This window comes from Erithacus rubecula (assembly GCF_903797595.1).
Source record: "Erithacus rubecula genome assembly, chromosome: 4".
Taxonomy (NCBI): domain Eukaryota; kingdom Metazoa; phylum Chordata; class Aves; order Passeriformes; family Muscicapidae; genus Erithacus; species Erithacus rubecula.
Window position 1 is genome coordinate 3,367,579 of NC_136686.1, and position 20,791 is coordinate 3,388,369.

Below are 20,791 nucleotides of genomic sequence, written 5' to 3' on the forward strand. Positions count from 1 at the left end.
AACTGAGTCAGTTGCAGAGGAAATCAGGTCTCAGAATGTAAAGAAAGGAAAGGGAAAAGCCAAGCCAAGGAAGGAGACAAACTGAAGGAGGTTCTGAATCCCATCAGCAACCACTTGAATCCCTGCTATTGACATAACCCTCATTCATCTCTCTTGAGCCTGTTCCAAAGATCACATGGTAGGGGCACTTCAGTTCAGCATCTGGAATCCCTAATTGCATTCTTGGTTACAAATATGCTAGTCCACTGCCAGCTTCTCACAGCTGAAGGACCTGGATCCAGCCATCACCCAGCATCGTGCAGAGCAACTGTCATTGATCCATAACACTGTCCTGAATTAAGTCACATGTCACTTAATGCAGAAAACAATTGAAAATGGAAGAACATATAAATACAAAAAAATTGACAAGCCTACTAGCCCGTATGTTTTTACTTTTCCTACTCTCATAGAATAACTTGGGCTTGAAGAGACGTCAGGAGGTTTTCAGTCTAAGTTTCTGTAACTACAGTTACACAGAGACCAAGGAGCTACAGAAATCCTTACTAAAAAAGAGAGAAAATTTCCTTGAAGAAACCATCACAGCTTCATTCTGATCACTTTTTTACATTAGGCGAAAACAATGTCTATGTCGCAAGTATCAAAACATAAAGAGCAAGACTTCTATCAATTCACTTAAAGTAAACATACTGAAAAAATTATTAAAGTGTACAGTAGAAATCTAGGAATATGCCACAAGCACATGAAACACTTAAGGCACACCTGAAATCTCCCATACAGTTCACCTGCCAAGTCTCAAGTGAAGTGGAGTAAAATAAACTAAGTTACAATTATAACTCCAGCTATACAAGAATAGGGAAAGATCCAACACTAGACACTTTTAAACACTACAGTTTAAAAGATCTTCAAATAAAGAGCCTATTACTTTTTTCTGGATTAAATAAAAAGACTTATTTATTTCAAGGTACAAAACAATCCCACAGACAGAAAATCTGGGCATTTCCTTCCTACCAACACCCTACTTGTTAATTATAATAGTCCATTATTACTTCATCATCTTGCTTATGACACCACATAAGATGCCATTCCAAATATTAAAATCTGTGAGAGGAATAAAGGAGCAAAAAAGGAAGAAAAAAATAAATTTACCACTACACATTTAGCAGAAAATTAGGTAAACTTTATTTAAAGGCTGCAAAACCATTAACTTATTACTTGTCAGAAACAGCACATGAAGCAGCAAATCTATTCTTTTATCTGAAACACATTAAACAACCTGAGAAATGTCTCCACTGAACATATGGCTAAAGAATGTTGTTGTAGCCTTAGCTGTCCAGTGCTATTTCAAAAGACAAACACATCACTGTAACTGCAGCCCAGACTTCCAATGAGCCATTTTTCTTCTTAAGAATGTCCATTTGTAGCTATCAATAAGCACAATAAAAAAAAAAATAAAAAATCACAAGACACACGCTATTTCAACCAAAAGCTATTTCAACTAAAGAGACAGCAGACTGTTTCCAGCTCCCACAGCCTGCTTACACATGTAGGGTGTGAATGCCTCTCCAAGAGTGAAATGGGCACTGAACAAAGTGAGGGATGCAGAGCCCCTTTATTCCAGAGCTGGTAGAGTTATTCCCAACAGAGGAATGGTGGTTGGAGCTCAGGACATGCTCCCACACAGCAGAGCCCCTTTATCCAGAGCTGGCAGCTTTACTCCCACCCCAGCAGAGGGATGAGGGCTGGAGCTCCAGGCTCCCAGAGAAGAGCAGAGCCCCTTTATCCAGAGCTGGCAGCTTTACTCCCACCCCAGCAGAGGGATGAGGGCTGGAGCTCCAGGCTCCCAGCAGAGCACAGGGGCCCCTGCCAGCCCCACACACCACTAGAGGCCCTCACAGCAGCTGCAGCTCCTGTGCTCTGCTTTTACCTCTGCCTTCAGCACACCCCAAGGTGCACTTGGCTGCCTCACAGGTCCAAACTGCAGGATTTTTATCTGAAACTTCAGCAAGTTTCAGATCAATCAACAGACGGTGATCTTTTTTTTTACATGTTATTTGTATTACGGTAACACCCAAAACCTGCCAAGAGAAGTGAATTAGAACTTTGAACTTTACCAACTAGCTCACCCTAAATGGAAAGCAGCTGGAGGGAAAAAAAAATAAAAAAATTCTGAGAACTGAAAACTGAGTATTGCTTTCTTGAGCTCTTAAAATCCAAAAGTCTTGGGCATGTGCTTACTGGGATATCACAAGTAAGAACTGACAAGCCTGCTAACTTGAAAGATGTTTTACCACACCTGCAATGCTAGTAATGCTCCTCTTAAACAAGAATATTCCTACAGTAGGTTATCCCTCAGCAAAAGGGCTCTGTTCACATCTACTCTACATAGCACCCATTTCTAGTGCTCTGCTGTTGTGCTAAGGGAGCTGAAATGCTGTGACTTGTCTTCATTTACTTACGTTTTTAATGTTCCAGACGTCATGAGCTCTGTCACAAGAACAATACACTTTTTTCCTTTGACTGTAGACTCCCAGGAATCATAGAACCTGACAATATTGGGGTGCTGAAGCCCTTTCAGCATCCCAGCTTCCTCTTTAAATCTTTGTCGCTCTGACTTGGACAGCTTCCGATCCTAAATGAAAAAGAAAAGGTGCATCAGAAAGTTTTGCTTTATTTTCTTATTGAGAGGCAGCAACTTGAAAACAGATACACACAAAAATCAGGTGCCTTAAATGTCATTTGGTTTGCAGTTACCTTTAAATATTGTGTTTTGAATACATTCTATTACAGTCTTTTTGTAATACTTTGCTTTTTATAATTCTGTTGCTCTCAGGGTTAAGAACTGCAAGTCTGTAGATTAACTCCTCTTCCTGCTTCTTCCTGCTTTACTCCTAATAAATTTAGCTATTACCTTACTTGGGATGGAAAGGGGACACAAAGTCTTGAACACTTCAGTGTTTGAGAATGAAATCAGATTGTTTAAAGCATCTCCCTCTCATGTACATAACAACAACCTTTCATTATTCCTAGATGTCTATCCAGACCACTGGTAACAGATGGGATTAGCCACCCCTGGAGGGGGTTAAGCATCAAACCTCTGCTAACATACAGCATGTTCCTGTAGCTGGAGACAATCAAGTGAATGGACTGGATTTTCTTTGATTAAAAGCAGAACCTCACGATTGAGCAAGTTCCCTGAAATCTCACGTCAACAAAACCAAAACTATAATTCCCAGTAGAGACAGAAAGCAATCTTTTGGCCTGAGATAGAACAGGAGAAAGCATTCCTGGACAATCCTGCTGTATTGCTACCAACAGCTGGCTATCAGCTATCAACAAGCCATTTATTACCTGAATGAGCAGCACATCTCAAAGAGAAGACATCTCCTTGTGCCATGCAGTGTTCTCAGTTTACCAAATCATGCACTGCTCACACCAGTTAAGCTGACTGACTAGCACATATACCCAGTTTGCATTAAAAAAATTAATTATTTTAGGATATACTTATAGCCAAGAATTTCAGAAGCATTGTTTCCAACAGTTGTTTAGCAATAACCAAAGACCTATTTGTCAGATCTGAGTAACAATGTTAAGTCACTTGATTTCACATTGTCTTTTCCATTAAAGGGAGGCAGTAAAACTACACAGGATTTACTTATACTCCCATTGTCCTTCAGACAGTAATTCCTTTTCCTTTGTTTACAGGCCATGTGTTTTCTCAATTCAGCCATGAATATCTAAACCTTCCTACATTCACTAAGATCATCAACTTTTTCTAAAATGTTCAGAGTATCTTCAGGCATGGGCAAACTTCTTTTTCAGATGAAGCTCCAATTTTCACAAGTACACCATTTCCCCAGGTAAAAGTGTGAAAACAGGTTCGAAATCACCTCAGGGATCAGTTTCCTACTGGTGTCTATAAATGTCACTCACCTTTACAATTCTTAGGAAAATGCAAAATCCTTATGTATGACTAATTTAATCTACAGACATGAAAAAACATTTAATCCTACAACTACTTCACTGTGCAGAAATCAGCATTACCACCTCTTCTCATTCTTTCATAAGCATACTTGCACAAGTTCTGATATAACATTTGCAGAAATACTCCAACAATTGAGCATTCATGTCTGCTTAGGTGTGGCAGAGGTTTTAATACATAACTAGTACTCCCATTTGAGCTGTTTTACCCATCTAACAGCTTTCCTTTAATTATAACCAACAAGGCAGCACAAGTTCTGTTTCAAACCTCTGTCTTAACTTCTTCAAACTGCTGTGAGACAGAAAAGCAGGGAGCTGCAAGAGGTACAGCTGACCATCCACACACACTTCTAAGCAACAGTGCTGCAAACAACACAATCAAAATATCATTTCTTACAGGAAAATAAAGCAGTATTCTCAGCCTCTGCACTTGACTCATATAATTCACTTTTTAAAAACACTGTATTTAGCTGCATAATTCAGCTATTATATATTATAAATAATTCAGGTCATTATACAAAAATGCTGCAATACTTACTTTTCTATCACTTTTAAATAGTCAACATGAACACCTGCACTCATTTTGGTCCAAACCCAAGATTTTAGACACATATTTGGATTACATTTCCTTTATTGTGTGCACACTAAGGAGTTATCTACCACAAACGCTGTAAATCAGTTTTAGACCTACACTTCACATCAAGTCAAGGGTATTTCATTTCATTCTCATTTTAAACCACGTAACCCAATCTCCCTGAAGGGCTTTATTCACTTTTCCCTGCCCCTGTACTGCTGTCCCCAAATAGAAACTAACAAGTGCTAATCACTCTTATCAATGAACAGGCTCCTAAGAGGCACCCACATTTGGACTCATTTCTCTCTCTGGTCACATCCATGGCAGCATCATGCTCCTGCAAACACAGCTGTGACGTTCAGCAGACACTCAACACTTCAGTACTGGCATTAAAAACCCACCCAGACCGTGCAGTAGACTAAGTAAAACAACATTGCTTTGAAAGTCACAGTGCCCCAGTGAGCTGGGACAAGTTTGGACAAAGCACAGGCCAAAAAGTTTCACCCAGGAACACAGTTATGTTTTTGCAACCAAGGAAACCCTTCACCCTTCAGTACATAACTGCAGCAGCAAAAGGGAACATTAAACAGAGCTGGAAGAAAAAGACAGAGAGGCCACTTGTTTCCTAAGCCCAGCAGTGCATACTACCTTTTACTACTCTCATTTCCTTGGACACACAACCCACACCCTCACCCATAACAGGTTTTTATATTCTTCTCCTAAAAGAACACTAATGTTAGGTTACAGAAGACTGTCAATATACCTTAAAAGAATCCACAATCCTAACACTGAGGAAAATATTGGATCTCCTGTACAATTACACCAACCAAGCCTGCATACACAATGACTGGTTTTAGCTGTACAAATTACATTCTAATGCAGCTTGCAAACAGCTGACCTGCAGGCCAACATACAATTTTAAATGTCCACTGTCAAAGCCTGAGTAATTAAAAATATTAGACAGCAAGATCTCCCAGGCTACAAAGAGCCAGACTAGAATAGAGCCCATCCCAAATGCATGTTGGCATCCTTTGAGCTGTTAGTATAGGCCAAAGTGACAACTTCACCTTATGCTTGTTCTTGTACAAAAATGCAACTTAAGCAGCTGCAGCTATAGAAATAAGCAAGTAAAATAAAGCTCTATATGTAATTTGGGAGACTGAGATGTTACCAGCCACATTATGTATAAATAGTTCAGGAAAAGCAGGGGAATGAGAGTATCTTGGTATCAGGAATCCAGAAAGTGGCAGGAAGAAAGAAACCATCATCACTCAGGGAGAATTTAAAAGAGTGTTTTGCAAGACTTGTGGAAGGGAACAGTTTCCACCATCCTCAGTTATAACTGCATACTCCAGAAGATTGTCAAGCCCAGATGTGTCTTCCCAACAAATCAGCTACTGGGAGCAGTGCTCAGAATCCACCACAGCCTCTGAGCAGGAGTCTGCAGAATTGCAGGACCCTCACTCAGCTCTATCTCCACTTCTAAAGATGTAATGAAGTCTGTGGCTCATCACTCAAAAGATGCCCTCCTTTTGATTAAATTATTTTAAGTGTGAATCAGACAGGCAGATTGATCCCCTGCAGCCTTTTTCCTACAACTCAGGCTCTAAATAAGTACATAGATGCATAATTTCCACACGTATTTGCTGTTTTCATTTGAAAACAGAAATACAGGTTTCCTAGATTAACATTCCAGTTTCACCAAGTACAAGATTAGTTAGACAATTTCCATGGTTTTGTTGATTTAAAAATAAAATCTAAAAAATCAAACAGCCAGAAAATAAATGAATTAGACTCACATATAGTTTTCCATAAGCTCAGGAAACTTCAACTTTACCTGAATTTTATAAACAAGCCAACACTTTAAGAACAGTAATAATACACAGCTTGATATCCTATCCTTCAAAGACTAAATCATTTTGGAATTCCCACTGATAAAATTTAAAAATGGACATACTCTCTCCTTTCCTGATCTTTTTTTACCATAAGCATCCTTAGGCAGACAAGTCCTAAATCTAGAAGTTAGCAAATCACATTCTTGTAGTAGCTCAGTTGGCACAAGCTGAGCAGATTTAGCCCAAATATTTTTAAAAATACACAAAGCTATCAAGCCATAGGAGAGCTTGCTTCCTAAAATGGATTTAACTACCTTATAAAATAGACACCATTGTTCTTCCTAAACTGACAGCTTCCCTGGAGGACCTAAGTGACACATCCCAGTGGCTGGGCTGCCCTCTGAACAAACTGAAACAGATGCATCAAGCCTACTCCATCCATTTCATTCATTCCTTTCCACCTACATTAAATTGTTTTGACAAGCCAGGACAAACAGCAAGGCTTCCCAGCACGTGATTGTGGTTCTGCAGTGCCAGGGGCCTGAAAGGAGACAAGAAGCAAATGAAATGATTGTTCAGCTCAGAGCAGCTCAATAAGCTTTTTCTTGGCCGTTTCCATTTATCCAGGTCCTTCCCATCAGATTTGATCTGGTCAGGAAAGAGCTCTCAGAGGTGTTTACATTTTTCAGTGTAAAACAGGGATCTTGGAGATTCATGATAAACCAGGTAGAGGTTTATTCTTCCACTAATTTCCTTAATGTACAACAGCATGAATTACACACAGCTACCCTCTTTCTACCCCTGTACCTACATGCCTTACATAAACGAAAAACAAACTAACCCAAAACAAAAACAACTCCCATCCCTCCTCAAGATTAGCTATTGTAACAAGCCACAAACAAAAAAAAAAGCTCATCATCAAAAATGCCTGTATTCCTCTGGGGATTTGTTTCAGCCAAGACTTACTATCTACTCAGTCTAAAGTCTGGGACAATTCAGCCAGCATTCAAGGGACAATTTTGCAGTGGTGGCACAGTGCACCTCACCCTCAAACACATACTGCAGGATAGCAAGAAAGTGGCTACTGAGAGAAATAGTCTACATGGAGGGAACTACATCTGCCAGCTCCTGCCATACAACCTCCAAGGTGATTTTCACTTCCTTAACACCAAGTACAATTTATATCACTGAAGTGCCAGGGAACCTTCATGCACAGCACAACAAACCAGACTCACAAAACTTCCCTTGATCTGCATCTACAAATAAGTAGACTCATAAGCAAAATAGGTCAACTTGAAACTGTCTGGGTTTTGTTTTTCTGTTTTAAAAACACTCAGTGGATGAGCTGCTACACAATTTAGAGCTCTTTCATCTTTCACAATGTAAGAAAGATAAGCAGTAAAGAGGATACAGAGATAGACTGGACACTTCATATACTACAGACAGGTTTTACTAGCTTTCTGTATATCATACCACTAGATTCAGAAATGATACACAGCTATAAGTCCAGGGACAGTTATTGGGTTATTTTGCAGGGAGGATTAACTAGACTACAGCAACACTATGTAGTTTTCATCCAGATATGCACTAGAAAAATTAGCAGCAATGAACTGCCTTCAAATGATGTGATCTGTAAATGTACAGCCATGAGAGACTTCAAAGTGCTGTTGAATTATGGATAGTCTGAATCACAACCAAGGTAAATTATCTTTGCTGAGCTTACACCGAGCAGCATTTTATCATGCATTCAAATGCCTGAAAATCTGAGTGAAGACCTTGCAGCTCCCAGCCTATTATCTGGAGGAAAAAGTAGCATACAGAACAGACAAATGTTCTTCTGTGTGCATTTCTGCAGCATATGAGAAAGGCTTTGCAAGGCTTTAAGCAAGGTTAATGAGGGGTCATCAGAGGAGAAGCTAGCAAGACTGCACTCTGATATTCAGCACTGTTAATGGAACTGAGGCTTTGTGGGCTGCAGTGTTCTCATCCTGAAAAAATCTAGCAGTTAAGAGGAAAAAAAGAGCACAGTAACCATTGAGCTAGATTAACAAAATATCAACAAAGAATCCACTGAGCTCAAAAATCATCCAGCATTTCACAGTTGGTGCCTAGAAATGGAAGTCTCAGTGCACAAGCACTGAATCTACTTTTCTGTGTCAGCACATAAACCACTTAATACTTTCCAGCATTAAAGACTAGGCAGAGAGAGAACAGGGAAGGGACAGAGACTCTGCAAAATGAATCCCCATACAGCAACAGACACAAAAAATTATCAAAGATCTGCACAGATCCTTCCATCACTCTACTTTCTACAATCCACTGAACACAAAATGATTAAATAGAGCTGAACAGCTGCTGTTCCAAAAGTACATAACCAGGCTTAAAAACAGCAGCTCCCCCAGCCATTCCTCATAAGGAGTGCCCTGGGTCCATTGGCAGCTTTGCTGCTCTTCATTTAACATGCTCCAGCACCTTGGTGCTCTCCTCATAGTGAGAGGCCCAGAACTTTGCAGTCACTTCCCTGCTCATCTGAGTTTAAAGACAGAAGATAAAGCTTCTGACAGGTAGCAAAACACAATGCAAGGCAAAGTGAATGATTACTTACTGAAAGAATGATTTCACATTGCTCCTTGGCAGTCTCCACAAGAAGAATTAATTTTATATAAACTACAGATTATCTTCATTGAGCATGCAAATAACCTCAAGAAAGGTAACACTGAAGTATAAAACACATATCTAACACAACAGAAAAGAATAGGCTTGAAACACTTTCATGTTTTACGGTTCCTGATTAAGAGTAAATATTTGCTATAAGTTTTCCCTTACACAAGGTACTAAAAACTCTTTAGGTATCAGCAAAGTACATAAATAATCAACTTAAGTGAAACACTGAGGGTTTATTCCCATTACTTGTCAGTTTCCTAGTGAAAAGCACCTGCCTTCAAAATTTTCCACCACTGGTTATGTGGAAGGCAAAGGAAAATGGGTAATTGATTTGATAATTCCGTTCTGTGTTTTAGTTTCTGGCATTTCAATGCACTACAACAGTAGCTACATAGAAAATTCATTGGAAGATGAAGTTAATTTGTTGAAAACACAGAAAATACAAGTGCTTCTTGTCCTCTCTCTTAGAATTGCTGCAGTTAAATGATGCAGCAAATGCACACCACTTATGCTGCTCAAATGTTAGAAATTAAGAAACGAATTATACATAACCTGACAGATAACTGATGGTAGGAGGAAGGAAAGGAGGGAAATGAAACAAAAGGATGATAGAGATCCTCATCAGTCACCATTTATAAGTCAATTATACATATCCTGAAAGAATTTGTTCTTCAGTACTTGGGCAAATAAGAAATTCATCTTTGTCTCAACACTGAAGGGGAAATATCTGCAAACTACAGCCCACGTATGTGACCAAAAGATTCCATCACCACTCCCCATTTTATCCTGTGATTGTCTCTGTTTAATGAAGCTGTGACTCACCACCACAGGCCAAGGGGGCAGAACACCAAGAATTCTGTCCTCTGATGTGCTCACTTTCCTGCTTTTACATTTGCAGCAGCTCCTGTGCCAACAGCAGCAGTAGCAGCATCTGTGACACCTGGTGGCAGTAATGTCATGGACTTTTAACCTATGCTTGAAGAGACATCCTCAGTGAGTCGCCTAGTAACAGAAAAAGCACCAGCACTGACATCTCTGCCTGCTTGCACCAAGTTCTGGCATCATTGCAAATACCACCTCCATCAAGAACACAACAGCAGAAAAACACTCACAGTAGATGGAAAAGCCTCTTCTTTTATCTAAGGTCATGAGAGTCTTGAAAGTACACTTCCTGATAACAAAGTTGGTCTTTTGTTACAGTAGCAGTGTGGGAATTTTTGTTTTCATCAATGCCAATGGTGATCACACTGCTGGGATATTGCACTTGGATACCCTTTGCAACATTACATGGAAGGCTCATGGCCACTGCTCACCACAGAGGTGCAAGCACACAGCTTCCAAAAAATTCAGCCAGCACAGATTTTTATGTCACCACTAAAATTTTAGTAAGCATTAATAATCTCTACAAAGTCTCTATTGGATGCTTGCTTTCCAGAGCTGTGTTATGTGTGAATATACACATTAATACACATATGTACTACTCCTCTCCCCAGCCTCACATCAGCAGCAACATCCATGGGCAAAGCAAACAGGCTGAACTCAAACCTGAACCAAAACCTCTTCCAAAGAAAATAATGACTGAGCTGTACATCATCTAATCAGAGTACATTAAATACCATACTCATACTTCACCAAATCAATTACATATTTTCCTTTGCTCTCCACAAAACCAGCAAGCAAAAAAAATTTAAACACTAGATATGAAACCTAAAGCTTAGACATGATCTCCTCTGGAATCTTCCAGGTCATCAGAAATCTGGACTAAGAATGGCAAGCAACTGTTTAGGCTTCAGTCATTTCTATTCTAGGGTTGCTCTAGGCAGCATTTGTGTTTCCTTACGTGGAAGTCACAGGGGGAAAAGAAAGATGGCTAAAAATTTTGTTCAATTGATCCATCCTGAGAGGCTGAACTTTAAGGGACAGTAATCCCTTTAAAAAATCCTGTGCTATACAAAAATAATCAGTAAAAGAACAGAGAGGTCATCTATTTATTTTCACTTTAAAATTGTTATTTGATCCATGGAAGATAAATGGATAAGTTTGCTTTCTGATAGCAGTTCTCCAAAAGGCTTATGTTTATTACATACAGCTTATTAGAGAATTGAAGTGTTGGCTGAACTGAATTCTTGATGAGCTATTAACCAGCTGGACCATCTTGTCACTTGGCTCAGATGCCTCATTAAAAGTTCTGAAGCACACATCAGTTCCCATTTTGCACTGAACTGATGGTTTTGTCAGTGAGAGGGAAGGTACATCCCATCACCTCAGTTTTATTTTGCTATGAAAACCCAGTTCTCCACTCAGGGGTGACAATACTTCAGGAAAAAAAAACCTTCTCCACAATCCATTCTGTGACCTCACAGATTTATTTATTCAATGCATTAGAAGTGCAATTGCAGCTTTTTGTTTCATGCATTTCTGTATGGCTCAGAGTCCTTTTATGAGTAGCTGCATGTCCAGAACATTAGGGCAAATCCTTAACTGATTCTGATAAAGGCAAACCAATTTAGAAAATCAAACACACATTACAATTCTTCATCTCATAGTCTGCACAAAGCTAATGACAAACAGGACAAGGTAGCTACAGTCACTTTTGAGCATGCTGAAAAGTTTGATCAATATGTTGGCTGGAAAACACCCAGGAGTTTCAAGATAACTGCAAGGATTCACTATAAATGAGCACAATAAGGGCTCAGAAGAACCAGGAATGTTCTTGTGCCTCTGAGCAGCTCCCTTGCAAAAATCTCAGCATAAAGCTTAGAGATAAGTATTAGATCAGCCTTCCCTGCCCCTCACACTCCTCCAGTTGCAAAATAAACTCACATCAGCCTACAGTACACATTGGCTTCAACACTGGTATACTCATTGTGTTTGCACCCTGGTTACCCCCTCCAGGAGTTACTCTTCCCAGCTTCCCTCCTTTTCCTGCAAACACATCCAAAAAAAGTACTTCATTTAATTTACAAAACAGTGGATTACTATCAGTTTTGACAGGATGACATATGAAGTACTGGCAGCCAAGAGAAAATCCTTACAACAATCACTAGAGAATTCCATGCCAGACATCTCTCATTCAGAGACAGATCTCTCTTTCAGAGATCCTTCAGGGATCCATGAAAAAACTGCAAATAATTGCCAGGTGTTCTTGCAAGAGAAAAGAAATCAAAAAGGGATCTCCTGTAGGCAAAGACTAGACAAATGCAGAAACAATGACTTTTAAGGGGTGACCAAAATGCGTGTTCTAGATGAGGAGTAAGAAATACTTTCCACAAATACCAATATTACTACAAGCATTTCACAAACATCAAAGTCCTAAAACACATTGGAGAAGCACTTTCAACATTTTTTAAGCATAACTGGTCTAAGTTTCCTGTGATCTACATAATGCCCACCTTCACCTGAGGGCTCTCATAAACAGAAGCATGAATAGTCCTTCCATGCTTACCCAAAAGGTTGACTTATGAAAGCATTTCTTGCATCACTTGCATGTTTACTATAGACTTTCACAATAATACCATATGCATCAGAGACACTCATTCCACCAGCACACTGTGTACATCTTTGTTAGCTAACACCATACTTGACCTGCATCTAAAAAGTTGCTCACAAAATCACAACTATTTCAGACAGGCCCAAATGAACCAGTAATACTTTAACTTACTAATATGTAAATTTAAAAATATGCATATTATCTTCCATAGAGCAAGGAATTTGAGTATAGTTGAGTCAGGAGAGAGAAAACACTCAAATTTTTAATAGTGGACAAGTGGTAGGATGAACAACTAAGAAAACTGGCATGATGAAGCATACTCTGCATCCAGAAGCTTAATGGGCTTTGCAATTCCACCCTGAACAATTTTAAAATATATTAAAATATAAGAGAAAACAAAGTCCAATTGAAGTGAAGGTGAAGGGACCACTCAGCTCCTATTATCTAAAGCAAAGCAGGATACAATACATAAAAACAGACAGGGTTTTGCTGTATTCTAAATCAAAGTAATAAGATGCACAGCTTGGACACAGAAGTGCTATTTTTACAGAGGATGAAAGGGTAAAATAAAACAAAGCCATACAAACCCTTTAAGTGCTGGATTGACCTGCAAGAAAAGGCATTGACAACTAAAAATTAGTGTTGTCAAACAAGTGAGATGAAAGTATCAAGAGAGTCATCTCCAAAGGGGGATAAAACACACAGCTAGGAAAAAGCACTAGAGGAAGTTTAAGATGAAGAGCTAATGCTTCTTTTCCTTTGGAATTTGGGAACTACACATGTAGCATTCCCACTGGCAGGGCTATCCTGCATTAATCCAAGTTTTTTTTTCCAAAGAATACTACTGGGAATATTCCACACTGCCAGAAGACCAGCCATGACCTAGAAGGCCTGAGATAGTCAACACATTATCTATGAATCAGCTATTCAAACTGCTAGGGCTTATCCAAAAAGTCTGTTTCTCATTACATTGTGCTTTAGTCACATACTGTCTGTCCTTGGTCTGGTGCCACTTCATTTCAATTGTTTGAACAGGAACACTGGAAGGAATTTCTTGAAGACAAACTATAATGCCTGCACATGTCATGGTTCAAGGGGCCTGCCTTAAATGGGTCATCACAACCTGTAAACAGGCTTCTTGGTTTTTAATTTACCTCCTACTTTGTCCCACTGAAGAATTCTACATGCAGCTCAAAATTCAGCAAAAAAATCCACACACAAAAAGCTATGGAAGCTGAAATTCAAAGGAAAGCAGTTTGTCAGAAAAGCTGTTCTGGTACTGCATCCCTTGCATCAACTACATTTCTGTGGGGATAAGAGTAGGTAAGTGGATTTGAGATATTCCCTATTTCTGTTTAATTTAAATTCCTACACAACTCCAAACAACACCCCAGTAAAACCACTTTAATTAAGCTAAAGACAGCATCATAAAGATAACAGACACTTGGATCTGGTTTTAGCCTGAAATCCACTGAACACTACTTTAACAAGTACACAGGCTTGCTCTTGCTAGAAAGAGTCAGTAAAGAACTATCTTTTCCCAGTCTTGAGATAACAAAGGCCACACAAGCCTGCTTTTCACAGGCAGAGACAGGACACAGATAGATCTCTGAACAGATGTCTAACAGAGCAGCCATATTCATTTTCAGAATAAGAGCCTCCTGTCCAACAGGATGTGAAGAGAGGCAGGACAAATCCACATAAACAGCAGCCTGGAAACACCTGAAAACTAATTCATTTCCAGTTCTGTTACTACTCCAATATTTTCTTCAATCAACTAAAAAACAATCCTAGTGCCAAAACAAACTTTCCAATAAAAACACTAATGCTTGAATACCTATTATTAGAGATATTGATGAAAACCTCAGACTATCAGGTTGCTTTGTAATTGTTTCCTCCTTAAGACCCTATCACTGCAATATAAAATCGTTTTTCCACAGAATGGCTATGATCCAAACACAGATGCCAGTACTTTGGAGGGACAGCTGTGTGAAAATCTCTTGAGAGCTCAATTCTAAGACCTCTTTTCATAGGGGATTCAAAGGTGGAAGTGTCATTAAGTAGTTTTAAAATCCTCAAAACTTAAGAACATTTATAAGACAGCTTTCTTCTTATTTCCACAGGGTTTTTGTTCATATCTTGTTTCTTAGTTTGGGCCCCTGAAACTGAATTATTTCGATGGAAACAGAGGAAAGACAAGGACTTGAATCTTTGTTCTCTAATTGCTTACTAAAAATGAGGGCCAAGTGAAAGCACCTGCTGTTGCAGCACCTCAGAATTATTGGAAAGAGGATTCAGTAGCCAGCAAATAATATTACAGTACAGAGCAGTGAGTGTTAAAACTCAAAATTTACAATTAAAAGCACCAGCTTTGATACTTAACAGCCTAGAATTGTGAAAGAGGGACAAAAATCAACAGGCCATCCAATAGGCAGGAGCTGGATAGATGAATCACAGTCTCAGCATTACAGTCCTATCTTCAAAGCTGTTAGCAGGCTGAAAAATTTATGAACAGGCATCTTCAGAATGAGTTGCAACATATCTGTCCATCAGAAGCAGGCATTCCCCCTTGTGATTTCACTTTGCAAGTAATAAAATCCAGACTGCACTGCAAACAAAGAACTGCAGTTCTCCCCCCTGCCTGCTCTTGCCCTGAGCACTGAGAGGGTTTTGATACAATTTTAATCTCTCCTATGCTTCCAACACACATTGGATCTCACAGATCTTTCTTGTAACTTCCTATTTCAAAGCACACTCTCAGAGACACCTGGTCCATACTCCAGGCAGCTTCTGATGAAGGTTCCCACAGCCATTAGATTTGGCTCTGTCTGCAGAGCAAATTCATGCTCAGTACAGACCAAACTGAGATAGCTTGAGCACATTCACCATACTGAACTGCTGACTCAGTGCAAATGACTCCCTTTCAGAATTAGTCACACATGTGAGTATGCGAGGTGGAAACCAAAATTTATGTTGAAACTATGAACTCTTCTTATCTCAACGACTTCAGTATGCTTGTGCCTAAATAAGGATTTCACAAGAGATGTACTGGCAGTGATCAGGCTTGTGGAAACAGGATGCTTTTCCAAGACAGGCAGTGCAATGGGATGGTATTGTAAGAACCATAAGAATCATAAGACCATAGAAGAGATTGTAGCTTCATACCAGAATTAATGAGAGTTATACCCAGAATTTCATTTTTAAATTTGAAGATAAAAATATTCAGGTGATAACTGCCTTTTCCATTTATGAGCCCCTGCCACTCCTTCTTTCCAGAACACAATTTCAAGTTTTTACTTCCCAGGAAAGACAAACAACATTAGACATAGCACAGACCAGGCTATGACCTAATTAAAAAGGAATTCCCATCCAATGTTTAAGACACTAGACACTAAAACAAAACCAAAAGCAGTCAGGTACTACTCTGATTACAGCTATGTCCAGATTATTAATAGATTTTTTTGCAATTGTTAAATTTATATATACTTCTTTGGACTTGTAGCTTCCCCTCCTTCTGTACAATCATCTTCTATAAAAAAAAAACCACAAACGTTTCTCTAACTCAGCCATTGTGTATCAACACTGTTTGCTGGTAGACATTTTTCTTAAACCCTGAACATAAAGAGTAGTTTCATGTGAAAAATCCAAAAGGTATTTAATAGAACTAACTATAAATATTTAATCTTACACATTTTAGAATCATTAGACAAAAAAGAATAAAAAAATTTTTTAAAAGGACTTTTTACCAAATCTGGGAAAAATCAAAGCTATATATTCCATTCTTTCTATACCACTTTTTCCTCAAAGCTCATGGGAAAGCAGACATTTTCACCAGGGCATATGCTTTTAAAATAATAAAAAATTCACCTTTTAAGATCTGAATTTACTACAACTCAAGTCATTTGAGCAGTGTATTTTCACAGATGCTTCCTTCAGACAAATTACACCATATTGGTACCAAAGCTGCTTCTCCATATCTCATACTGAGATTAACAGCTGCAAGGTCTGCTGCTAGTACAAATAGAGAGGCTGCTGTTCCACAAAAGACTTTCTGCTCGAAAACTTCAATTGCTATTTATCCAGAGAAACTTACAACATGATGAAGCAAGCCATTTCTGAGGGTATTAAAAGTTCCTAGCTTAAACAGTTGCAACACAAACAAGTGAACTGAATTACATTGTACAGCTTGGCACCCTGCATTTCCCATCCTGAGGGTTTGACTGGCACATGCAGTACAAAAGGTAATTATATATTTGTGAAACAAAGCCAACACACACTGACTAAGTTCAACAAACTGCTTCATACAGCACCATATAGATGCTGACACAGATTTTTCACAGGCTAGAGCATGGATCAAGTCTTCAGAGTTTTAAAAAAGGCAGTTTCCAAGTAAGTCTAATCTAGAAAATGTCACCTCTTTTAAAGTTTATTTATCTCAACACTCTACATGGAAACACTTCCTCAGCCTAGAGACAGCACACCTGTCTCAATACAGCTTTAAAGCACCTTTAACAGCTTGGCTGAAGCTTCTTAAATCATTAAGCCCAAGACAGACACTTGGCTTGAAAATTTGCAGGCCAGGTAGTTAAGGTAGACACCAGCTGGGCAACTGAGAACAGACTCTTGAGACAGGACTCAATCTGAAGTGGTGCTGCCTAATGTATTAGTCTCATGTGTACCAATAAAGAATTTGAAAGCAGATGAGCACTATGTAAATATAGAGCATTACCAACACACTTCTTCCTAAGACAGCTTGTAAAATTACAGAGCTAAACTGCAGAATGAACATGAAAGATAAATACACTAATTTTCATACTTTCTTAAGAAGTGAAGTGACTATCAAGAAACACATTATGTCAATTGCTGGGCAGTAATGCAAAGAAATTCAGTCATATGGAGCTTATCAATGGTTTTAACCAACATTTTAGGCATTGTCACTAAGTATCAGACTGAACATTCAAATATTAAATCATTATAGCAGGATTTTTGACAACACCACACAAAGAGGCTGCAGAAGTAAGCAAGGTATCTCCTCATATTACTTCACCCAAGGAAGTCCCCAGAACAACTTCCCTTAGGCAGCTTCATCTCACTGCATCCAATGCTTGGATTTCCAGTTACTCAGCATGAGAGCACACCTCTCTAACACTTTTAGAACTGGGTTACTGAAAAGACCTAACAGCAACTATTGCTTCACTTGCAGATCCTTTTCTGAGTGAAAACAGAAAACTACTGATGCACTTAGTTTGCCTTTTCTAAAGGCCAACTCTCCAGTAACAGCATGTGAAGCTCTGTGCTTTGAACTATGCTTTAGTAACTCCAAAATGTTTTCTATCCACAGCTGCAACATCCAAACTGGATCCACAAGTGACCCAGAGGGCTAAGTTCACTGCTTAGGAGAAGACAAGAGGAAACACTAAGATAGGAGACTTGATAGCACACATCATCTCCTCGACCCTCAGAAACAAAGAAAACCACACTTAATGTCCATGACTTACAAGGGACAACAGCCTAATGTTGTCATAACTGGTCCCCCATAATTAACTTAGACAATATCATTAGTACTATTAAGACACTGAATTAGAAACAGAGTTGCAAAGCAGACAAACCCAAATTCCTCATTTCATCAAAATCTTTTTTTTCCATAGAAGCTATAAGCAGGAATCACTAGGAACACTGAATAAAACAAAAATCATGACAAGGATTTCAACAGGAAAAGGATGGAAAAGAAAAAACCCACCAACACCAAACTGTGATTATTTGGAGTCTCCAAGTTACACCATCACCAGCCACAGTCCTATTGGATTCTCTGGGCTAACATAGGGCATGTGGCTGGATATGAACAACCTCTGTACCACCATTATTCAGGAAGGACTAAAAATCTAATAATGCAACAGCCAGATACCTACGATAAAGTGAAACTAAACTGATAAAAAGGGAAATTAATGCAGCTCTGTTTCCCCAATAAGACAGTCAACCTCTCTTATCTTTGATGAATGTGTCCCAGGATGTGCCAAAGTGCACAGCACCACGACCCTTGATCTCTGCTTGACACAAGTCATCATTCAAGGCTCAAGATATTTTGCTATCCCAGTAAGGGCAACAGACTGTTCAAACCCCACTAAATACAGCCAGGCCAACTGCTGCACTTGCTGCTTTTGAGAGCACACACTGACAAGTCCCAGATTCTCAAACTGTAAACCTGACACAAAACTACAAAATGACCACTCACAGGTTCCTGATGAGTGACTTTTGCAGTCACCAAAGCAAGAGATCACATGCCAATGCACAGCTGAAAAAAACCCACTGACATTTATCAGATTATAAACTATCCCAGACAAGTTATTTAATATAAAGTCAGAACAGGGAAAACTGGAGTCCCTGATGATTTTGAGGCAGAGGTCCACACTTGTTAAAAAGTGTATGTATGTATCTCCACAAACACCAGCAATCTGTCAAAGGAAAGCACGCTCTCTTTCTGAAACAGACCAGACAATGTTTTGGGGTTTTCTTTTTTTTTTTCTTTTTTCTTTTTTTTTTTTTTGGTGGGTTGTTTCAAGGGGTTCTCTCTTGAAGCCCTGCAGAGACTAAGAGCTAGCAGTGCAGTCAAAATTGCATTCATTGTTCTGTTGTCTAAAAGCACAGATATGAAAGATGTCTTAATTGAAAAACCCCTTTGAACAAGAAGGCTTTTCAGAGCAACAGGCACAATTCTTGTCAAGGTTTGAGAAACAGGTGGTTTCACTAAATTGTGATCAATTTCTCCATTTGTTTATGGTTTTTAATAGTCTGTAGTTACAGCAAATTTTTGTTTCCTTTCTAATTCAGTTTCAGCCCTATGCACTGCAGTCTTCATTAGTCAAGAAGTACAATCTTGCTTTAAATAATTTTCTGCAGAGAAGCTATTTTAAGTTAATGACCATGCCCATTCTCCCATTAAAGTGTTTTTTCAGTCATGGACTCAGCACTCGACATTTTTTTTATGGCACTTTGTTTCACATTATGCTCAGCAGCCCATGCAGCACATGACATTTTGTAACCAAATAGCCAATGGCCATTGGCAGACTTCCCCACCCCTCCCTTTCTCAATATTATTGGAACAAATAGCCTTATTTGCACAAAAAACCCTCTGCAACCTGCAAAATCAAGCTAACCCCCTTAATAATCTGTGTCAAGCAGATTTATTACAACTTTCATTACACTCAATTCATTGCTAGCCAGAATCACACAGGTACCTCAGCTTTTCTGCCAGAAACATGTATTGAAACACAAACTGAGGATTATCACTGGCCAAAAGACCAGGGGTGATATTCTGGATAAATGTTCTTACCTAGTAAAACTACAAAAGGAAAGGAGACTTAGAATTCAAAGCAATCCTTTAACTACTTTAGAAACAGCATCAGTAGAATGCAGGATCAGTGGATGAAACATTTTCATCAGCCTAGGAAGACTTCACTAATACTCTAGAAAAGAATTATAATTTCATCTGAAAAAAAGGACTTCGCATTTAAATGGTTGATTTTCTTTCTTTCTTCATGAATTGGGCCTTGGACTATTTCTAACATTTTCATGGGACAGCTTTATTTCAAGTTGGAGTAATGCTTATAGCCCTCTAAACAAACAATTTGGTCACCAACTTGTGATCCCAGTGACTCCTGATAAACTCACAGCTGTTGGACTGACTATTTATACACGAAATAACTGATGTATTTCCATCTGGTCTTTATGACAAAAGGATGACTATATAAAATGGCAAATCACTACTGCTTCCAAACAAAACTTGGGGAAGAGGAAAGGGAAACTGCTGAGCTGGACTGCCCTTGACCCATGACAGACAACTCAGCTGTCACTTATGTTTTGGTCATTTGAGTAGCTGCAGAAAGTATATCTGAAATGAGACACCCTATTCAGCTGAAGCTCAATTCTAGTCTATGGATTTTTTTCCCTTCCTGGAAAGAAATTTGGCTTGGGAAGGGGGAAGGGAGAAGGCAAGAGCATAAAGCAAATTCCCCAGGGAACAGTAAGCACGTTTCCATGGATAAGATTGACTTACCAGCTGGAAAATCTAAGTTTGGATGAGGCAGTTCCAGGAGTCAAAGCTCAGATGCAGGTTTTAAACATGCTCATTCTTTCACATAGGGTAGCTGAACAGAGATAACAAAATCTGCTTCATCCCACTGTACAAAAGGGGGCAGGGGGAGAAAATAAAATCCTTGTTTTGTCAGATGGCTTATACTGGGACCATAGGAG

At 39.0% G+C, this 20,791-nt stretch overlaps 1 protein-coding gene across 9 annotated transcripts in view; it reads right to left on the bottom strand.

Moving 5' to 3' along the window:
• Positions 1–20,791, bottom strand: part of WNK1 (WNK lysine deficient protein kinase 1) — a 93,102-nt gene that overhangs the window by 59,754 nt on the left and 12,557 nt on the right. For all 9 annotated transcript variants that reach the window (XM_079303759.1, XM_079303758.1, XM_079303760.1 and 6 more), the window contains exon 2: positions 2,457–2,629. In XM_079303759.1, the coding sequence (XP_079159885.1) occupies positions 2,457–2,629 (173 nt within the window). The remainder of the gene's footprint in view (positions 1–2,456; positions 2,630–20,791) is intronic.